Raw genomic sequence first — 21894 nt, 5'->3', positions numbered from 1 at the left:
AAAATATATAAAATTAATTAAAATATGTGTAATAAATATATAAATTTAGATGCAAATATTTGATTTTGTTAAACTCAAATTCTTCAAAGCGGCACTTCCAATTTTTTCTTTCAAGTTGTGTAGTAGTTTTTACATAAACAACAACGATAATGTATCACTGCACTAGCTCAATTTAATATGGACAACTTGGTCTGCAACCTGAAGACTGGAGCTGAGAAATTGTCCAAGAGTTATTGATACTGCAAAGCCCAACGGCTTATTTGTCCCTTCTATTGTCTCGATCGATTGAAACTTTTCTTCGCTCTAAATATGTTATACTTTAGTATATAAAATAACATAAAATATTATTATACATTTAAATATTTTTTCAAATTTTTAATTAATTAATATAAGAAAAAACTTGAAATCCATCTGATCCACTTCATCCTCTTTATATTGTCTAGATTTAATCTATCGTAAAATTTTAATATATATATATTACGATCTACATATAAAATATGTAAAATTTTTATATTTATATTATAAATTCATAATAAATTAAATTTATTTTTTTTTTCAAGTCGAGTTTTTTTTTTTTTTTTTTATAAAGACCTTGGACTCTATCAGCAAGTTTTTTTTTTTTTTTTTTAGGTATAGAAAATGTTCATTAAAGTGAAGATGCATTACACAGCAGAGATGGTTCAAAGCCACCTCAATCGTTCCTCAACATCCTTACAAAAGAATAGAGAAAAAGGGACAGACCAGTTTTCCATTCCTCCTGGAGAAAAGAGCAAAACTAAACAAAGACTCAAGTTTGTGGATGTTTTAAATGATAGCTTTATCATATATACGTATTACTTAGGTCTATGACCTCATCAATGACTATATATATATATATATATATATAAGGTCTACTCTCCAATTTCCAAGTTAGAGAAAGATTTAAGGTTAACAAAGTTTAGAAGACCAGAAATCCTGGAAGGTAAGGATAAAAGATAAGACTGATTTTTCTTTTTTTTTTTTTTCATAATGATGTGAGAATTCAGATCATGACTACCCTACTTACATAAATCTGATCGCTCTGATTGCCATTTATATGGAAATGGAAAGATGAGAAAATACTTCCTACATGCATTAATGTTTTGATCAAAGTCGTGTCATCATCATCATAATTTCAGTTCTCTCCCTGATAAATACAAACCCACAAGCTATAGCTAGCGCTCAAACCCTAACTTTCTGCATGAGTGGTATGAGGGCATGATGACTATGAGAAAATTACCTTCCTCTTCTTCGCATGAAGAAGAATCAAAACCCACATCAGAAATCACCTTCAAGAACTCATGCAACTCTCAACGCCCGTACTTCTTCTCATCTTTATCAAGAAACCTCAACACTTGCTTAAACAAGTCAACCTCACAAGGCAAAATAATGCCTCTGCTGAACTTGAACTTCAGCTTTTTGAAGAAGGGCTACAAAGATTGGAAGGTGCAAGATCCGGACTGGGATCAAAAATCTCATGCGGTTTGGTCCAACGTAGACCGCCAGGAAACCGGAGGGAATATGACGGCATGAAGAGTATTGTGGGGGAGAGAGGAGGGCTCTGGGGCTGCGCTTGAGGGTGGTGATCATCCAATTCTTCATGATTTGTGTGAGCGTAGTTATTTGACGAATTGAGTTGAGCCTATGGGAGGTGGTTGCCATGAAAATTAATAAGAGAAACAAATTAAGGATTTTGTATATGAATTATGATACCGACAAAATCTATGGATGGGAAGCAGCTTTGTTTCAATGTGTATCATAAAGTGCAATATGCAGCCGCATTACTAATTAATCTTTCTGTGTGTATTATATATTTGCTTTAATTCTACAATTTTAATTTATTCAATTCAGCATCTATTTATTAATTTGCTGCTGTATTTTTAATAAACAAAATAGTTTATAAGATTTCAACTCTTGAATTGTCACATAGACACTCAAAATTTAATGAAATAGATCAATTCAATCAAAATTCGGCTGTGGAGAACACGCGCTAGCTCTAGCTACCAAGACTAAAAAAATATTTTCCATCACTTGCCTTTTAAGCTTTGTGATACAATTTTATTTTCCTAAATTTTAAATACAATTAAATTAAATATAAAATTTTAATTTTAATTATTTTGGTTTATCAATTCAGTAACCAATTTTACTTTTATTTTGGTCTATTTGAAAACTTTAATTTTGAAAGAATTTAATTTAATTGATTTTTTTTCTTCTAACTCTTATATTTGCAATGAAAAATTTTGAATTTTTAAGTTAAATAAATTAATTTTATTTAAAAAAAAGAATAAAATTCATAAGTGAGAATTATTTTCTTATAAATACTTTTATTTCAAATGATACGGGAAGGGGTGAAGAGTCTTGCGTTTTCATATCATCTTGATGAATCTAAATTTCTTTTTCTACTACTTTTATATATAAAGAAATAAATAAGAATAAACATATATGAATATGATACAAAATGAAACAATAATAAAAAAAAAAAAAGTGTATAGGGTTGCAATTAAGCAGTAGAGTACCAATTAATGGTGGGTTTTCTTTCATGCATGCGTATGATAATTGTAATTAGTGAGACTGAGAGAAAAAATTAAATAAAGCATAGCTAGGTGGAATACATATAATCTTCTTGTACATATATATATATATATATATTTCAATGATCACTGCTATTCCAAGTGTCTGTTGCCAAAAATTGCATGATGTTTCCTATGAATTTAATTCTTTTTCCAACACTCGACGAATTGAAACAATTAGAGCAGCTAGACCTTAATATGACATAATTAATAGAAATCAATGTCTAGTCTGCCGCTGGAAAAACATATTTGCTTTCATTTCCCGCAAATGAATTCATGTTTGTCCAAAACCAAAGATTTTACCCTTTATATATATATAATCTCGTGCATATCAAACCCATTCATTGCCCAAAGTTTAAAAAAATATATATATGCATTAATAAATGGCATATTGATTTTATCGGATCGCTAGGATTTTTGGCTCATCATATTTAATTTCTTCTCATAAAATTAAAGAAATAAAATGATTATCTATATTTACAAAGTAATTTAATATATTAATTAACAATATTTTAATGAGTTAGGAATATATAATAGTTGGTCCGCCCTCCAAGCACATGCATGGATTTGGATCGGACAAACTGCATGCATGCCAACAATAATGGTGATGACCACTTCAACCTACTTTCCCTTTAATTTAATTATACTCTTTTAATCTCCACAACGTCAATTGAGGGTACGGAATCACATCTAATTATATATATATATGTATATAATTTGTTGAAATATAACATGTAAATTTGTGAAAGGCAAAGGGGTGTTCTTAATGATGCACTGAGGAGTTATCACACAATAACAAGGAGTTTAATTTATTAGGGCAAATGGCATCCTCCTGCCCTCTCATCTTACAATACAACTCCTTCTCCCAAAAAAAAAAAAGAAATGAAATCACCACCACCAAGTACGTACCAACCCCCTACCTCATACATTAAAGGAGGGCAAAAAAAACTAGAAGAGTAAAAACTTAGGTTTAGGTGATAAAATTAAGTAAAGATTATATTCATCTACACATTTGAGGATGATGAGAAGGTGTTAACTCATAATCAGATGATGACCAACAACTACTGATCTCTACATTATTAAACCCTAACTCATGCAACAAGTACACATCGCTCTTCTCTTCAACCACCTTCAAGATCTTCTCAAATACAGACACTTGGCATGGGATCTTCAACACTCCTTCTTGTTGAAATCCAAATTCCTCTTCTGCTTCTCGCAGCAGTATCCCAAAGGCTTGGTGGCCCAAGTACTCTGTAGGAATCACATATCTCTTTAACTCCTTGCCAACGCAAACGGCGAGAAATCCTTTGGGAACTGCGTCATTTGACGATGCTGCAGAAACATCGGAGAAGGAGAGCGTTCTCTTGATGAACTTGATAGTGTTGGTGGTGGAGGAGGAGCAGCTGGCATTGCTGTTCTTGTGCGAAGTTGCTGCCTTTTTCCACTTCTTGAGGATCTGTTGAAGCCTAACAATGTCAGTGATCTTGTTTGACTTCTTTGATGAATCCATGTGTGATGATGAGTTGCTGCAAAGAGAGAGAGATGGGTTTTGTTGCTCTCTTTGAGTAGCTCCTAGTGGCTAGTGAATCAGAGGCGAAATTTAAAGAAGTAGAAGATGCTTTTTGGAGTAGTATATTAATATTTAATTCCCATATGATATAAATAAATGTAAATGTAATTAATCATTGAAGTTAAGGTACGTCGATTGCTGGTGCAACTGCCTCAAGAATCAAAACCCATCAGGCCTTTTTGTTTAATTATTTATTTGCAGAGATTTTTCAATTCTGCCTCTCTCTCTCTTTCTAGGACTGAGGCTTTTCATATGATATATATATATATATATATATATATATATATATATATATTCTGTAGTCTTCCTTTCTTAAATAATAATCTCTGATTGTCATTTTAATTGCAATTGGTGTCTGATGCAACTGTTAAAAGCTCCCCTTCCCTTATTGTTTGGTTTTGTTTATTGGATTTTGGATGCTTTGAAGATCATGGAAGATGGTACTCAAGAAATTCCATGTGAAAATCTCATTATTTTATGATGGATAATGGAAGATATAGTAATAGGAAAAAATTATATAAATTTGATTTATTGTTAATATATATATATATATATTTAACATATGAATTTCAGTTATATTTTGAATTTATAATAAATTAAATCTAGATTAAAAAAATTTCATAATAATAAAGCCACAAGTTGAATCTAAGTTCACGGGCTAAAGAGAACACGAAGGAAAGAGGGTAGTGTTTTTTTTTTTTTTAACTCATCCCAAAGTAGAAAGCTGTATAATTAGTCAAAAGTGTAACAAATAATTAGGAAATGGCGTGCGGATCTCTTGGCCAACTTGTATTAAAAGAATGACGTAGTAATGGTCAGAAGAAAATGGACAAAATCGTACAAATGGATCCAAATTAAGTAGAATATATGATTTTTTAATTAATGGATTAATTTTGGCCTCACAAGATGTACAGAAGCAGCTCTGCTGCATATTGGAAAGTGGAGTGTGAAAGGGAGGAGATGGAACTCTCAATTCATGGTTCAATGGATAAATCATGTAGCCAGCCAGCCAGAGACTGTGACTCAGTGACTGCGTTAATAAGAGAAGCATAATAATATAATATATTCTTCCATGTGACCTCTCCAATCATAATATCGCCAATCATCTTCATTTCCATATATATGATTGCTCCATTATAAAATCTATCTACAATTTTGTAAATCGACACAGTCCAATCAACATTTTCAAAAAGTCTAGGAATCTCCAATCAAATTTTTGTAAATAAGTAAAGAAAGGCTAGTAATTATTTGGCGCGAAGCCCAAGTCAGGTTTTGGCAGATTGTGAATTTCCAAATTGGAAATTATTGATTGAACGATTTGCACATCACATGCTTATGTTTCTGTGGCTTTAAGAACTCACTTTGGCACATTTATTTATTTTTCACACTCAATCAAACATGGCACATGGATGCATGATCAATTCATCTCATTCACCAATGCTTTCTTCAATTTTTTGATTCAATAGCATTAAGGGTCTTTCTTGCTCCACATATGATAATATTAATTTTTGGATTTTTTTTTTCACCTCATTCCCTTGAATTTCCATTATTGACACGTTTCGTTTGAATTCTTTCTTGATGCAATGATTCATTGATCGGTTGGTGGGGTTGGTGACGCTTATGATGGGAAGGGAATCAGAGATTTTGCGCATTGAGATATGGCGTGAAGGATTGCAAGATTTGATTCTCCTCATCTGCAAGTCACTTCCTTTAAGGATAAATCAGAGATTTTGCTTCCCAGCAAAAAAGAAACAATTTGTAAGGTTAAGGCTAACAGGATACATCTGCTTTCTTAAAGGACAGAAGCCACCTTCACCGTTTTTGTCTTGATTGTTATTGTTCTTACAAAGAGTTTGTACTGATTACTTATCCATTTGTTGTCGTTATTGTTCAGATGTTTATGATTTCACTTTACTCATTAGCTTTTACGTTCAAGCATCAGCAAAATCATAATAACTTAAGCTCAGAAAATTTTTTTTATGCAACCAAACCAAAGAAGCATAAAAGGTACAAGGAAGTACCGTTTAGCTCCGGCGGTAAGAGTGCAGTTATTAGGTTTTCAACTCCCAATATTCAACTGTCAGACCAAAAAAGTTGTATTAGAAAAATGTAATCAGTAGCTTTTGTAGCTCCAAATAGTCAACCCCCAGCAATAAGGTTTACTTTTATATCCCCCTACCCAACCCAAACGTAGCATGCTTGTATGAAAAAGATCCTATATACAGTGATTATGAGAGTGCTGACTTCTCCCAGACGACCAACAAATTGTTGCTATTTACAACGTTCTGAGCGCACCCAACAAGAGGGTATGAATAAGATTTCATGCGTTAACCCAAAGTAGCACTTGATAAATTTTATCCAGAAAAAAAAAAAAAAAAAAAGGTAAAACCCAACTCATCTGTGCCACGATTGGTAGGCCAGCATTCTAATACTATGCAGGATATGCCATTGTGAACTGGGAAAACCAAAGCCAAGCTGATTTGTAATTTCCTGGGCACTCTGATCATTCGAGATCGAGAAGCTGAACAGAAGTAACCTTTCTTCTTCTTTCAGCTTTCATCAAGCCAAAACCTTAGAACAGATTTTAACTTCATAGTCCGCATATCTCAAGATTTTTACCAAATGTTCCAATGTATCCAAATAAAAAAGAAATGTGTATGTTGGTGATGGCTCTAGTCTTGCAATGCACCTTTTGAGGGTATGGATGGACCTGTCAAAAGTGAACAAGCATGCTAAAGCAAAATGAACTTCAGATAAAGTAACTCGTAGTGAAAGAAACCAAACGGCATTCTAGTAATTTTTCACACAAGTTTTGTTATCGGCATTGGGCATATTGAAGTAAACCAACCCCAATCAATAAGAAAAACAAAGCACAAGGAAGTTCAATGTAACAGTAGCAGCCAAGCATATTTCTGTAGCAACAAGTAAACCAACAATAAAACAGCTAGTAACCATAATCTAATGTAATGTCAAAACAGCAACATTAGGTATTTAACTACCAACTTCTGATTCATGATCAACCCTGATCCCTCATATGTAATATCTACTATAATATATGCAGCTATGCACACAATGGAATCAAATAAAATGTTCATGTAGACATGCCCCTCCACCCCCAAACACATGCACACAAGGGAGAATCTTTAAGAGAGAGATACTAGAGGCATCAAATTGATACTTCTCTATTCAACACAAGAAGATCTCAGAAAGATGATAAAAAAATGAGAATTCCCAAAGGGAAATGCATTGCTAGGGCTAGGGGTGTTTGGTTCCAGTTCTATTATGGTTCTAGCTAAGAAACGGAACCAGAACCAAACATCCAGTTCTTTGAATTTTAGGAACCAGACTTGCAACAAACTTTAGTTCCAATTCGTTCAATTCTAAGTAATTTTGATACTTTTTATTTCAATTTTGGTTCTAATTTCATTTCAAATCTCGATTTTTACACCTAAAACTATAATATTCTTGTGTTCATTTTAAAATTAAAAAAAAAATTTAATTTCTAATATGAAACAACAATAAAAATAATAATACTAACATTAAAATAATATTATTAATATCAAAAAATTTATTCCTTAATAAGAATTTTATATTATCTTTTACATATTTCTTAAAAATATAATCTTCAACTAAATGATACACACATAATTAAAAAGTATATCATATGAATAACATGTGATTAATTATATGACTAACATGTGATTTAGTCTTGTAATTAAGCATTATAAGATGATTTAATGTATTTAATACTAAAATTATTTTAAAAAGTTAGAAAAATAGAAAGTAATATTAAATTATATGCATTTATAATTAAAGATATATATATATATATATATATATATATATAAAATTTTATTGAAATTATAAAATATATCTAAAAAATATATAAAAAAAATTGTATAAAACCAATTCTTCGGTTCAATTCTGATACAGTTCCTATTTGATTCTTGATGAAACACCAGAACTGAACCAAACAGTAAATATAAGTTCAATTCGGTTATTACAGTGATGGTTCTTTTTCGGTTCCAGTACTATTTTTCAGTTCGGCTTGGAACGTCCAAGAATGGTGCACAGCCCTAACTAGGGCCATCAAGCAGACTCTTTTGCATTCAACACAAGAGGATCTCAAAAAGATGATAAAAATGATAAACCTTACCTTTGTAGAGAACCAAATCCAAACAGGGAAAAGTGAAATCATATAAAGAACCTTTGACATGTAGAACTAGAAAGCTATAGAACAATATACTAAACTTAACGAAGCCTCAATGGCAATCTAGTTGGGGTCGGCTCCATGCATCCTTTTCCGTCATTTTACTCAGTTTATGGCCATATTTTGATAGAAAGCTCTAGACAAATATAATGCATGAATATTACATTGCAGAGCAGAGTTAGACCAGATTTTCAATAATCAAATATGAGAATAAAGCAAGGAAGTTTACCTTTCCTTGTCTTGGGTGGTCTAATACCACTACTTACAATTGAAGTAGGAGAAAGAGGCCTCTTGGCTGGCACAGGTTTCATTGACGGTTCCGACTTCTTGGAAGAAATGAGAGATGAGTAAAGAATAGCATCAACAGCCTCTCGCTGTTGTTTCCTTTTTGTGATTAAATCTTCAGAAGCACCCATTTGATTAGGAGCCCTACCAACATTACCCTCCCTCTCTTTAATACCACTTCCAGCTGAGGAAGTTGAAATTTCCCAATTCCTATTATGCTTAAAAGATTTCTTTGGTCCTTTTGACATATTCACTTTCAAGTTATCACGACTATCACTCATTTCTTGTTCAGAGTTGGATAAATTACTCTTTGAATTCATTTTATCTTTCCTCTCACCCTTATGAGGAATTTTCTCACTTTTGTCATTGCACTTACTTTCACTATCCCCAATATATTCCCTTGAAGTTGCAGACTTCACATTCTTTGACATTCTGTTCTCAACAGTAGCATCCACAGATGGAAGATTATGATCTCTAGCTTTTCTTATGCTACAATGGACATATTCCTTCTTGCCTAAAGTATTATCATTGTCTTCTGCAACTGCCCTATTGCATTGAGCCACAAAACTGATTTTTTTGGAATTCCTGTGAAACGATGCCTGCATCCTGTGCTCAATTTGTTTGCTAGGCTTGCTAGGATCTCTAGCATTTTCAACATGCTTCACCTGTCTTGAATAATTCTCAGATTTTTCAGTAGTACTGTTATGCCTGAAAGCTGTTTTAAAGGACTCATATGGCCTTTTAACTGAGATAATCAAGTTTCTCTCTTTAGCATCTTTTACCAGGGCAGCCCAGTTATGGTTTGTTTGCAGAGTCCTTGCATTACCGAAAATCCAAAGGGAGAACTTGGCTCTTGTCAAAGCAACATTCATCCGCCTAACATCAGCAATAAACCCAATACTGCTGGAGTTGACTCCATTTGTATAAGAACATGAATCTGCTGCTCTAACAGTGGAAAATATCAATATATCAACTTCCCGCCCTTGAAAACCATCAACAGTATTAAACTCCATATCAGCTATAATGGAAGACCCAAATGCACTAGAAAAATGAGAACGCAAAAGTGATAGTTGGCTCTTGTATGGAGTTATGATACCAATTTTTCCACCATCAAAGTGAGAGGGGTACCTATATAAAAATATCCAATGATACAAAATCACTATAACAATTAACCAGAGGATAGTTATTGGAGTAAAACATTCTAAAGTGGAAAGGGGCACTACCTCTTCTTGAAATTTCTGACTAATGCGACAGCAGCTTCAGCTTCATGCTCATTATAGAGGGAAAATCCACCAGAATTCTTACCACGATGTTGCTGGCCGTCAATAATGTCATAGAATACATAAGGGCCAAGACCCTCACTCTCATGAAATGGTGCTGATTTGCTTGACATTTCTTCTCCATTTAGTAGTTTACCATCATAAAAATGCAAGGAGGGAAACCGGCAAATCTCTGGGTGCATCCTATACTGAGACAGTAAATAGTTTGTAAATGTACTACTTTTTATGTAAATATACCAGTACCCATTTATCTCCTAGGGCTGCACCCATTAACAATTATATATGCCAATGTCCTTTTACACACAAAACCCTGACCATCCCCAATTAATAAAGAACTTTAAGAAACGCAAAATTACTGTTTGCATTATGTAATTATTTCGAAAGCCCAAGAATGAGCTAAGTAGTTCAGAATAGGTAAAAGAAAAGCTTTTCACCTGTTTGGTAAGCATGGTAACTGGATGACCAGCCCTTTGTAAACGCTCAAACATGCTACATTCATAAAGAAATTTGCTTGCAACATTAGAGAGGACTGTTGCAGGAAGCTGCTTTGGGTCACCAACCTTGGACAACAATATTGAACACCAATATCAATGATACCTTCATTAGATGCTTTGAACATAACATTGATGTAGTCCTTACCATGATACATTTTGTCCCATATGACTTTAAAAGCTGTAGAGGAATCAAAGTAGCAGGTTCCAGAGCCTGCAGGAAAAAAATTGCAAATCTCAAAATGAAGAAATGAAACAAATGGCAGTGCTGAAACATCAATGACTTTGAGAAACCAAATTAGAAGAACTTTTACTTGAGCTGCTTCATCAATCACAACAGCATCAAAAAGGGTATGCTCAGATGGATTCCCAAATTTATAACTTGATATAGATTCAGAGCAGACTCCATAGAGATCACCACCGCACCCACTTAATGTAGTCACCACAATTTCCGCTTCCTTCAGTATAGACTTCCGCAGCTTATGTTTCAGAGCCTTAATTTCTTCATAAGTTTTCTTCTCCTGTGCCTGAGCAGCGCTAAGATCTCTAAAAATTTGTTTCTTCCGCTCATATAACTTTCGTAGCTTCACCTCCAATTCAGCATCTGACATTTCTTTTAAGTCATCCCCTTTCAATGTTCCATCATCTAAAGAATTTTTGAGGTCTGAATTCCCATCCTGTAAGTTAGCTCGCTTAGCCTCATAAAACCTAATATGGTCGACTAACTTTTCTAGATTAGAACGCAATGCCGTAGAAGAGCCTACACTTGAACCATTTTTAGCATCATTCAAATTCATCCTCTCTTCAGCAAGGTGATTATCAACAAGAGTATCAATAAAGAAGGGCAGTGAATTTGGATGAATTGTTTTAGCATTACCAACCCGTACAATATATGGCTTGTACGTTTTACCATCACTGCCATAAAGGCCGCCACCAGAAATTCTTGACACCAACTCATCAACAGCAGCATTTGATTGAGCACAAATGAGTACCCTTCTCCTTACAGAACCTTCCACTGACTTTTCGTTTCTCTCTGCATCCTCATTTAACTGTCTAGCCAAGGCAGCGTCTTGCCATGCTCTTGCAATTGCAACAGACTGGCTAACTTTGGGCCTTGTATTCAAGCATGAACTATTAATTTGTTTTGAATTTCCATTCAAACGATTCTTTGCATCATTTGTTCCTCGTAGTGAAGCAAGCAAGCCACTGACAATGGCCACTATAGTTCGGGTCTTCCCAGTACCTATTAAAATAGATGAGACATTACTAATACATTAAATCAGATTCACTACAGATTGGAACATGTGTAAAAGATTTACCTGGAGGACCCTGAATGAGAGATAATTCAATGTCTTTCTTTGAATTAGGCAATCCAATTGCAACATTGATAGCTTGCAATTGGTTCTCATTAAAGGATGACTTCAGTGCTTGCTGCAAGGGCTGGGATAGCTTACCCAGAGATAGCTCTCTCAATTCATTATGATCCAGAGAATCATTGACTGGTTTTAGAATAACTGAAAGCATGGGAATATCCTTAATTGATGATAGCACCTGAAATTCTCGAAGTTGAGGTGTAATGCTCATGATGCGACTTGCATGCCATTTACTACGTTCAAGAAGTTGCCTCCTAGCTTGATTTAAACGTGAAGATCCATTTAGAAAATAGAACCTGATTAGAAGCATACTTGCCCTTCTTTTATTGTCTCTCTCACGTCTCTCCACCTGATTCACAAGCAGGTTACTTTAGCATAGCGTCAGGCAAAATGTAGGAAACAAGCCAAGATCTAATTTATAAATGAATTCTTTTACCCAAAAAAGGAATAGATAATGGAATTTCAAACTTAAATGCATAAGAAGATACTCTATACCTTGCCAACCATATGAACATCATGGTAAGTATTTTGCGGAGCCTCTTTTGTCAGCAAAATGAGGTCATTTTCTGCAAAGCTTTTGGGTGATGTAAAATCATTGTCATCATGGACAAAGCGAACAAGATGAAAGTCATCAACCCTCTCAACTGACAACACAGATAGAATGCCATAATACATCTCCTCCCATGAAGACATATCTAGGAAGGAACTATTCAACTGTGCTTTAAACTCCTCCAAAACTAATGGCCGAAAAATGTCAACATATTGTTCTGGTGATTGAAAACATACTGGAACCTCCTTTAATTTACTATTGCTAACCATCTGAGTCTCATCTTCACTTGCAGATGTCAAACCCACTATTTCAAAGTAATTTATTTCCAAAATGGGCTTATACCAAGCATCAAGCCTTGGAGGCTTGAACCTTTTCACTCCAGCCTCCAGTCTCTGTAAACTTCCAAATCTATTATCAGCAGGTGTTTTAAGTTGGATGACTTGCCTTTTTGGACAAGAAGCACTAATCTTTGCCAGAAACAAGGGCTGCTGTCTCACTGATTTGAATGAAGACTCAGATATATCAGCATTAGCATCATGCACAAGCTCATTCAATATTGAATCTCTTGTTTCAGAAACCATACTGTGGCAAATTTGATTCATACTTTTAGCATTCATAGGCTCATCACAGGAGTTCTTCAAATTAATTTTATTTTGAGATGAGAAGGCATCATATATGTCGACTTTGGACTTGACTTCTTTGCTCTTATCATCTGCACCTTTTGATTTGAGAGAAGAAAGTGATTTGTCTCTTAATTTATCAAATTCCTGCTTCTGAGAAGTGAGGCCAGATCTATCTGAAGCATCCTTTTGTTCAAAGGCATCCAATAGATCCCTTGAAGTCCTAATGCTAGAAACCTTCTCCTTTGCAGCGTCAGTTACTAAAGCACTTCTATCAACTGGAGAAGCCACTCTCCAGCTATCTAATTGAACATGACCTGAATTTTCATTATCAGGTAGAATGACCTTAGCAGGTGAAATTTGTCTTTCAGCTTCATCATCCGAAAGAACAATCACTTTACTTTTTTCCCCTCTATTAGCTACTGACATAGAATCCAGGGATTGCACGCTACTATCCTTCACAGGGGCAGCCTGCATGTAAGAAGCAGAATACCTTCTTACAAAAGACAAATCTGCAGAAACTGAAGCTTGTGGTCTTAATTTGGCCATCCTCATATCACCAGAAACTTCCTTAGATAATGAAACACGAAGGCGTGAAACTTCTTCTGTCAATTGATCAACATTAACACTCTCTATATTGAGAAAGAACATAGGATGTTAAAAAGTGTAGCAAACCAACAGTAGATGACCAAAGTTCTACTGATATTTATGTTTCAAGAATACACAAAAATACTCACCACATAAAATAAGATTCTCAATGACCTTAAAAGTCGATGCAGATGCAGTACTGCAAGAACCTTTGAGCAGATTCAGCAAAGAAGTTACCGTTCGTTTCCAGTAGACAATTACAACTTTAAGTGATGATTTCCCCCAGTCAATCAGATCATGTAGCCACATGAAGTCCAATAAATTTCCCACAATTTTTCCAGAATCCCTAGTATGCTCAATGAGAGATGGGTAAAGTCTCTCAAAAACAACAGGGAGGATTTCAAGTACACGAACACAAGTCATCTGAAACAAGAAGAATATGATGACAATGCCTACTAAACCAAAATTAAGTTAAAATTCCATCAGTGTGAAATCATAAATTCTCTCTAAGAAAGCAATGTGCATACTGTAACAGATGCAGAAACCCAGAGGATAGAGAGTTAAAAAGAGTAATTTATTAGTGATAGTTGCTAAAATACCTGGCAAAGACTGTAATCTACAAATCCTTTCCCTTCTATCAAACACTTTCGAATTAATGGCCATGCATTTTCTAACAGTAAGTAACGGAAACTCTCCTGTGATTTTAAGTCATCACTTGTTGAATGCCCTCCAACATTTGCAGGCAAAGAATCAAAGATTGGCTGTGTCAAAAATCCACCTTCGGAAGAGTACTTCTTTGCTACTGAATTATCAGATGAATTTTCAGAAACTAAATCCCCTTCTGTTATTAGTTTCCGGAGTATAAAGAAAAAATGCTGCAAAGTGTGAAATTTTGATACAACAGAATCCAATTGAACCTGCAAACAGCAAAGGGTGAAAAACTAAAAGAAAAACAAAAAAGGACATAAAACTAAGGTTGCTTGAAGTAATTCTGTTAATAAAAAGATGAGTTACGTTGCTAAACATGTTCTTCCACGTAAGCTCACATTCAAACATTTTTCATCAAAGAATTGAGCCCCCTTTCATCATAAATTGCCTGACAATATCAGCAACCTTTTCAAACCAATCACTTCAAGAAAACATGGTTCCAACCTAATGAGAATGAAGTGAACCACTCCAGGCTATTTAGGAGCTTAGAAAGCACATATTAGTTCATTTAACTATACAAGTTTATCTTGAAAGGTTGAAACTAGTATAAATGCCTGGCCTCCTTCCTATTATGTGAAAATATGAAAAGGTAAAGTAGAAAAAGTAACTAAATGTCAACCATGCATCAATAATGAAGTCCTAGGAAAGAAGTGTTATCAGTGATTACTTACCACTTTTAAAGCATGTCTCAACCCTAAAAATATGGCTGACAAAGAAGAACCACTGGAGCAAAGGAACTTCAATCCACATGCAAGACCCCGTGTACTGGAAACATGCTCCAACAGACACTTGCCAACTTGCCTCACACTCTGCATCAAGGAGAAAAAAAGGGTATGTCCAAGCATTCACAGTAGGTCAATGAGATGTGTCCACACACGCTTGTGTGTGTGGATGCATGCAAGAGAGAGAGAAAGAGAGCAAATTCAGCATTTGCCACAGATTATAAGGGTAAAATGATCTCATTCTTAACAATTAACTTCCACATTCTTACATCATTAGGATCCAGAAGTGAAAGGATCAAGCTCTCTGCCATCCATGGTTCCCATGTCCACTGCTTCCGAAGTTCCCCTTGCCCCACTTGAACTACAAAATGAGCAGTCAACCTGTAGAGAAATCCAAAGAACCACCAAGAAGCATAAAACCAATGCATTATGACATAGAATTCAACATAAGAACCTGTAATAGTGTCATTGCTTTAACATGAAAGTGCAACTTTGGGGAACAAAATGCTTAAAACCTGTTGAATGCTCTTATCAAAGGAAGATGCAGCATTGACACTCTTATCGAGTTTTTTGACTCCTTCCCACCCCCACCATCGTCAGAACCAGTTGGGACCTTCCAACCAAATGAAGTGGAGAGTTCTGTGACTGAAGAAGAAAGCCAAGTTTTAACAGCAAGTGCCATTTCTGCACTGTTTTCAGGTTCTATCATGGTTAAATGAGATCGGGCCCAGAAAACAGCCTTTGAAAATGATACTGGAAGGATAGATGGATCAATATCAACCAGAACATCTATCCATAACATGGGAACACACATCCAGTCCTTGTAGTCTTGAGAAGTAATCTTACTCTGTGCACTGAATTCACTCCAACAACTACTATCATTTTCTTCAACATCAGAGGAAAATAGAAGCCTGTCATCATCATTAAACTCAATTGAAATGTTTCTACCAACATCTAACGGGGCACGGTAGTCCAACAATGCAGTTACTAAGGCAGCAGCATCAGACACTATAATAGTTTGTATAAGATCAAAAGCTGGTTGCCGAAGAGAACTATGAAGTGAAGAATCCTTCAAAGATGACACAAGTGAAGGACCCCTGGCCAAAAAAAAAAATGCATATAAGTTGTCCAATAAAACAATCAAAGTCAATCATACATATTTGAATGAGTAAAGTAATTTAACGGGTATGTTTGTCTAAGTTTAAAACAAAATCCACATCTTTAAAATAGCTTTTAAAATTCATAGAAGCAGGATTATGTGAAGGCAAGAAACAAAGAGAAGCAAGAATTCAAAAGAAATTTGGATCTGCACTACATACCACATATGCACACATTCAACTGGGGGGCATGGTGGGTTCATCTTGTAGCCTCGGTGTATGATAAGAAGGGCTATCTGAAATTACAATCTTGCAATAAATAGAGCAATGAGACAAAATAACAGAACTTATTGCACATAATTGCATCCAAATGTTGTTTTAACAATGTAGAAGAAGTGAAAAACCTTGCATGCCAATTTTCTTGTCAGAACATTGAAGTTGCTGCTCACAGGAACTTGATGTAGAAGAAAATAGAGAAAATGCCTGCGCTGCCTTTCATGTTCCCCATCTTGCAAAGCCTCAAGTGACTGTACATATAGAACTTGTGTACATCAGTAATGTCAAGAAAGTACCTTGTACCATGTAAAGTAAATTAGACAAATTAGCAAGCAGGATGAAATAAGTTTTACTATTAACAAAGAGGTTAGGAATAGGTCACAGACATGCCTGAAGAAAAGGAGGAAGAAGATCAAAAATATCTTTATGGATCTTCTCATTTCGAGTATGGAAACACTGGCCCAATAATGTGTTCCGCATCACACTTGGAGACAATGTAGACCTTAGCCAAAGCTTGCAACCTAAGCAAGTCCAATAAGGGAAGGTTCAATCCATCATCACAATTAAATATAAATGTAACTGCAACTTGTTTAAAGAGAATGGATGGAAGAAATAGCACTTACCAAGCATTTTGAAAAGTTCTTTCAAACAGCTTACCGCATGAGAAAATTCAGCTGAATCACCACTTATATGGTTGAGCACAATGTCAAAAAAAATGGGATAGCGCTCAAGTATGCCTTCTTCAAAAGCAGGAGGTTCTAAGAACTCTAGCCTTCATAAAACACAACGCATGTATCATTAGCAGGGAGAGAGAGAGCGAAGAAGAAGAAGAAGAGAAAGGGGGAGGGGGGGGGGAGAGGAGGAGGAGGAGGCGGTGGAGGCAGTTGAAGATTGAGATTTTAAACACTGCTTCTTACAGTGATGTTATTCCAAGCCATATAGATAAGCGATCCAGCTGCGCTCTTGGCCTTGAAGTCTTGGTGGCTGATGGTAGTGCTTCTGTTTCCAGAAAACCAATAAATTTGTTCAGCAAAGGCTGGAAAGGTTCCATATCTGTTGCTCTCCTACACACAAACAATAAATCATTATCGAGGTAAGAAAGAATGTTGCTTTGCTATTTGATGTTACTGTGACCATGAGATTATATTTCCACAGACAAGATGCTGAAAAGACGGTTTCAATTATGATTATTATGACAATAATTCCTAACAAAGAAGTTTTATCAAGTTTGCAAATGCCACATAACCAAAATGGCTGACAAAAGACCTTAAGAGTGTGTAACAACAGATGCACTAGCAACGACAGCAATTCCTTTCATGTAGTAGTTGCTTTGATTAATACACAAGAGGATTAACCATGGTAAGGACTAAGGAATAGTAATTTTCTTAACTAGAACAACATAACACAAGCCCTCAACCCAGAAACCCAACCATTGCCCACAGAGAGAGAGAGAGAGAGAGAGAGAGAGAGAGACCAGCATATCAATGTGATATTACCCTCAAGATATTGTAACAAATACCTAGACCAACATATCAATGTGACATTACCCTCAAGATATTGTAACAAATATCTAGTATTGGGGAATACAAGAAAACAGTACCTCAATTTTTCCATAGAACGAGCTAAGTGCCGACCAATGGTGCGTACTCTTCTATTGCAGAAAAGCAACACAAATACACCCTGACAAATAAGACAATCTATAAGGACAGTGGCAAGAAAAAGAGGATAAGCACAAAAATTATATTTGTGTGCATGTGTGATTTTGTACACAACTTGGCAACAAAATACCGGAAATTGTTGATGTCCAGCCAAAGTCAGCTCATGCATATTATCAACTGCTTCAATAAACAATTCAAATTCAATGACCAAGGACTGATCATCAAGCAGGACAGGAAACATCATGACCTGTTATGTGGTTAGCACCAAGCACGCACAAGGGTGCAGTCACCAATCACCACCATAAAAGAACAAAGAGAGAGAGAGAGAGAGAGAGAGTGTCAGCTAGCAATAAAATCAAGTCTATCACTTTGAAACACATATTACATGTATAATAAAACATCAAGGCATCATATTTTCTTTGAGCAACAGAATACAAGAAATCATATATATGGCAAAGATTAAAACATCGGAAAAACCTATTCCCATTCTATAACATTAAAACCAGTTGACCATCAACTATAATGCACATTCAAACTAATTAAAATTGGACTGCAAGCTTCTGCAAAGTGAACATAGTAAATCATTAAGAAACTGTACTTTTGTCCTGCTGGGAAATGTTAAAAATAAATAAATAAATAGACAAAACAAAAACTTCAACTTTCTTAAAGGGCAATAATGATTATAGATAAGAGCACATGCACAAGACCTCTATAATCAACTATTTTACAGGCAAACAGGCATATCCTTTGCTAGGAAAAAGAAGAGTTATAGCAAACTTGAGATCCTACTTCAATTGCTATTCATCTCACTGCTGAAAAAAAAAGCCAGGCTGCAGGAACCACAGCAAATCCATTGAAAGTCAGAAAACTCGCAAATGCAGGCAATGGAATTAGGTTAGGTTAACAATGGACATAGTCAAGCCATCTCAAATGACCGTCCCACAAGAACTCCATCGGGCCAATAAATAGAACATCCACAGAGAAAAAGTAATTACAAATATGTCTTAGCATAAAATCTAGGTTTGCATAAAACATTAAGCTCAAGCAACTAAAATCACTATCACTATCCAAAGACGTCCCATTAATAAGTTAAAACAACAGTCATCAGATCACAGTTCAAAGAAAAAAAAAGGTCATCAGACCATATTTTACCTCATACATAAGACTAACGACTTCAGTATTATCCCGCTGATGATCGTACTCTTCCTTCTTTAGTCTAGAATTTATCTCACGCAAATGTTGAGTTACCCTTTCCTCATCCAGACTTCGCAGCACGTCAAGAAGGGGACCAATTGAACTCGACTCGTACTCCATACTATACATCTCTTTGGCCTGGTGGTGCTGACATATGCATTGGATGCATTGCCGTAATTCCTGAGAAATCCTCTTCCACATAAGCCGTAGAGGAGAATCAGGACGCTCATCTTTGAAATAATTATAGAATGTCTCCAAAAGTGGCCCCATTAAATCCCAAGAGCCACACCATATATGGTTTTCTTTAGGCAAACTAATCAAAAAATTAAACGTATCTGCAAACCTGTCATAAAAGAAATTACTTTACTAAATCATCTACAAGCACCATTATATAGTATTAGACACTATTTTTTTTATTTTTTTTTGGAAATACTGAGACTGATGAAAGAGAGACCATTCTTCTTTGAGCTGGTGCAGGCGGCGGCGTTTCAATGGGTCGTCGTCGTCGTTTAGTTCTTCTTCTTCTTCCTCAATGCCTCTCCATCTATCTAACAGCTCTCTCCTGGACCCAATCTTAGCCATTTCTTTAAAAATGATTAAAAAAAAAAAAAGATTAAAAACGAAGAATCGAAGATCGTCTGAAATCTAGGGTTTACGATTTACTGTACCGTTATCCTAGGGTATTTCAAGAGAGTGGGATAAAAAAATAAATTAGAACTTCGCAGCCACTCGGTGGGAAATTGGATTTGTTGCTCTATTTATACAGGAAGAGAAACCAAATCAAAAGCGCCAAGACCAGAGGGGGAGTCGATTAAAAAAAAAAAAAAAATACCAGAGAGAGAGAGAGTGGAAACGACGCCGTGGAATTGCAGTATCCGGAACATGAAGTACAGTATATAAAAATAATATTCTCACAAAAATGGAGTATTTTTTATAATATAAAAAATAAATTTTATATAATTATGAAAATATATATATATATAAATGTATGAAGTAAGTGAAAAATATTGATTTTATTTAAATTGCCTTATAATTATATTTTTTATTATTTAATTTAATTTTAAAATTTATATAATTTTAAAATTCTTATGATTTAAAATTTAATTGATTATAAAATTTTAGCATTTATGTAAATATAAAATTATTAGTCATACTTGTATTTAAATTCTATTTAATTAAAATTTTAATATAATATAATTTAAAATAAAATTTTATAAAAAAATTTTATGATTTATATTATTTATGAAAATTAAAAATTATTTTATTTATATGAATTACTTTTTTAATAAATTATAATGAATTTTTATCTTTATCTTATAATTATTTATGTAAAAATATTTTAATACAATTATATTTGAATTTAAGTAAAGCAAAAAAAATTTAATTTTTATCAACCATATATATAAATCTTTTTATTAAGTTTTTTTAAGCTTTCTTTTAATTTAATTTTTTGTAAGTTTGTTAAAAAATATTTCATAAAATAAATACATTTTTTATAATATATATTTCAAAAAAATTTAATTATTTTATTGATATATAAGTTAGTTTTAATTAAAATTGAATTTATAAGTCCTATATAAATGTTAGTACTTATATATATATTAATTTATAAAAAAAATATGTAATAAGTATGCATCACATAATAAAATTTTATGAATATAAAATTTTTTAATAATATGTAATTATCACGCAAAGCATATAAAATAAATTATATATAAGAAAAATATTTAAAAAGATAAATATATGTTATTTAAAATTTAATAACAGGCTTAAAATTAACTATAAAATTAATATAATCAATAGGGTGATTAAAATTTATAATAGTGATTTTTTAACATATAAAAAATATAATGATTTTTATTTTTTTAATCTTATGCTAACTTAGACAAATAGTGAACATCTATAAAAATAATTAAAAAATATATTTTAAATATAGACTTATTATTTCAATTTAAAAATTTATATTTAAATATAATTTGTCACGACCCAACCTATGGGCCGGACCGGCACTAGGACCTGGGCCAGCCTAAAGCCCCCGAGGCCCGTAGTAAGCCTTAACTATTCATTAACCCAACTCTAAGGCCCATTTGGGCCCAATATCAAGAAAACAAACGGACAGAGTCCGGCCATAAAATGGACTTTCCAACGGGGAGTTTTCGACTCACCCGACCTGTAAACACAATAAACAATCCATTGGGGAGCTCAGCTCACCCTCCACATACTCATCAACATAATAATAAATGGGAGCTCAGCTCCCTCATCCAATCCATCAAACAGACTTAAAATATTAAGTTTACAGGTCCAACATGAATATAATATTACAGACCAATTTCAAATAATTACTGCTAACACATGCGGAAATTCTATGAGTAATTAAAATTACACAATATTGATAAACAACCTGCGAGGTAAAAAGGCAGGTTAACCTAACAAAATATCCTCCCGTGGCTCAGAAAATTTTTGAACAGAGTGAGCGTTCGACTCGTAGAGTAAAATATCTATCTTAACTTTAATCTCTATAACTATCTCAAACTAATGCAACTGTAGAGTGAAATGCAACATACACAACATTTTCACATCATAACATCAAAAGGTAATTTGGAGCACTCACACACCTGTAGTATCAATCATAACATATGGGAGCCGATCCCTATACACTCTCTCTTAAATCCAACCCAGTGCCG

General features: G+C 34.2%; 2 protein-coding genes across 5 annotated transcripts; both read right to left on the bottom strand.

The window, feature by feature from the left end:
* Positions 1 to 3370: 3370 nt before the first annotated feature.
* On the bottom strand, positions 3371 to 4197 carry LOC110665743 (protein SMALL AUXIN UP-REGULATED RNA 9-like). The gene has a single exon (XM_021825989.2). It carries the CDS (start codon positions 4096 to 4098, stop codon positions 3589 to 3591), a length of 510 nt encoding a protein of 169 aa, XP_021681681.2. The 5' UTR covers positions 4099 to 4197; the 3' UTR covers positions 3371 to 3588.
* A 2033-nt stretch (positions 4198 to 6230) lies between these two features.
* LOC110665715 (uncharacterized ATP-dependent helicase C29A10.10c) lies at positions 6231 to 20008 on the bottom strand. Of its 4 annotated transcripts, XM_021825946.2 has the most exons (23): positions 19879 to 20003; positions 19665 to 19794; positions 19169 to 19553; positions 18147 to 18263; positions 17959 to 18038; positions 17276 to 17422; positions 16982 to 17130; positions 16749 to 16879; positions 16487 to 16609; positions 16305 to 16378; positions 15501 to 16082; positions 15255 to 15366; positions 14935 to 15072; positions 14155 to 14472; positions 13705 to 13978; positions 12293 to 13599; positions 11744 to 12146; positions 10739 to 11667; positions 10573 to 10638; positions 10368 to 10493; positions 9877 to 10121; positions 8598 to 9781; positions 6231 to 6868 (listed from the first exon to the last, which is right to left on the bottom strand). In XM_021825946.2, exons 2-23 carry the CDS (start codon positions 19790 to 19792, stop codon positions 6831 to 6833), a joined length of 7056 nt encoding a protein of 2351 aa, XP_021681638.2. In that variant the 5' UTR covers positions 19793 to 19794; positions 19879 to 20003; the 3' UTR covers positions 6231 to 6830. The 4 variants fall into 4 exon arrangements, with proteins under 4 accessions (XP_021681638.2, XP_021681640.2, XP_021681641.2 ...); XM_021825947.2 differs by lacking the exon at positions 6231 to 6868 and adding an exon at positions 8293 to 8504 and having other exon boundaries at positions 19665 to 20008; XM_021825948.2 differs by lacking the exons at positions 19169 to 19553; positions 19665 to 19794; positions 19879 to 20003 and having other exon boundaries at positions 17276 to 17411; positions 18147 to 18163.
* Positions 20009 to 21894: the final 1886 nt, after the last annotated feature.

This window comes from Hevea brasiliensis, chromosome 13, assembly GCF_030052815.1.
Source record: "Hevea brasiliensis isolate MT/VB/25A 57/8 chromosome 13, ASM3005281v1, whole genome shotgun sequence".
Lineage (NCBI taxonomy): Eukaryota > Viridiplantae > Streptophyta > Magnoliopsida > Malpighiales > Euphorbiaceae > Hevea > Hevea brasiliensis.
The sequence above is the reverse complement of the archived record's forward strand: the minus strand, read 5'-3'. Positions and strand labels throughout refer to the sequence as shown.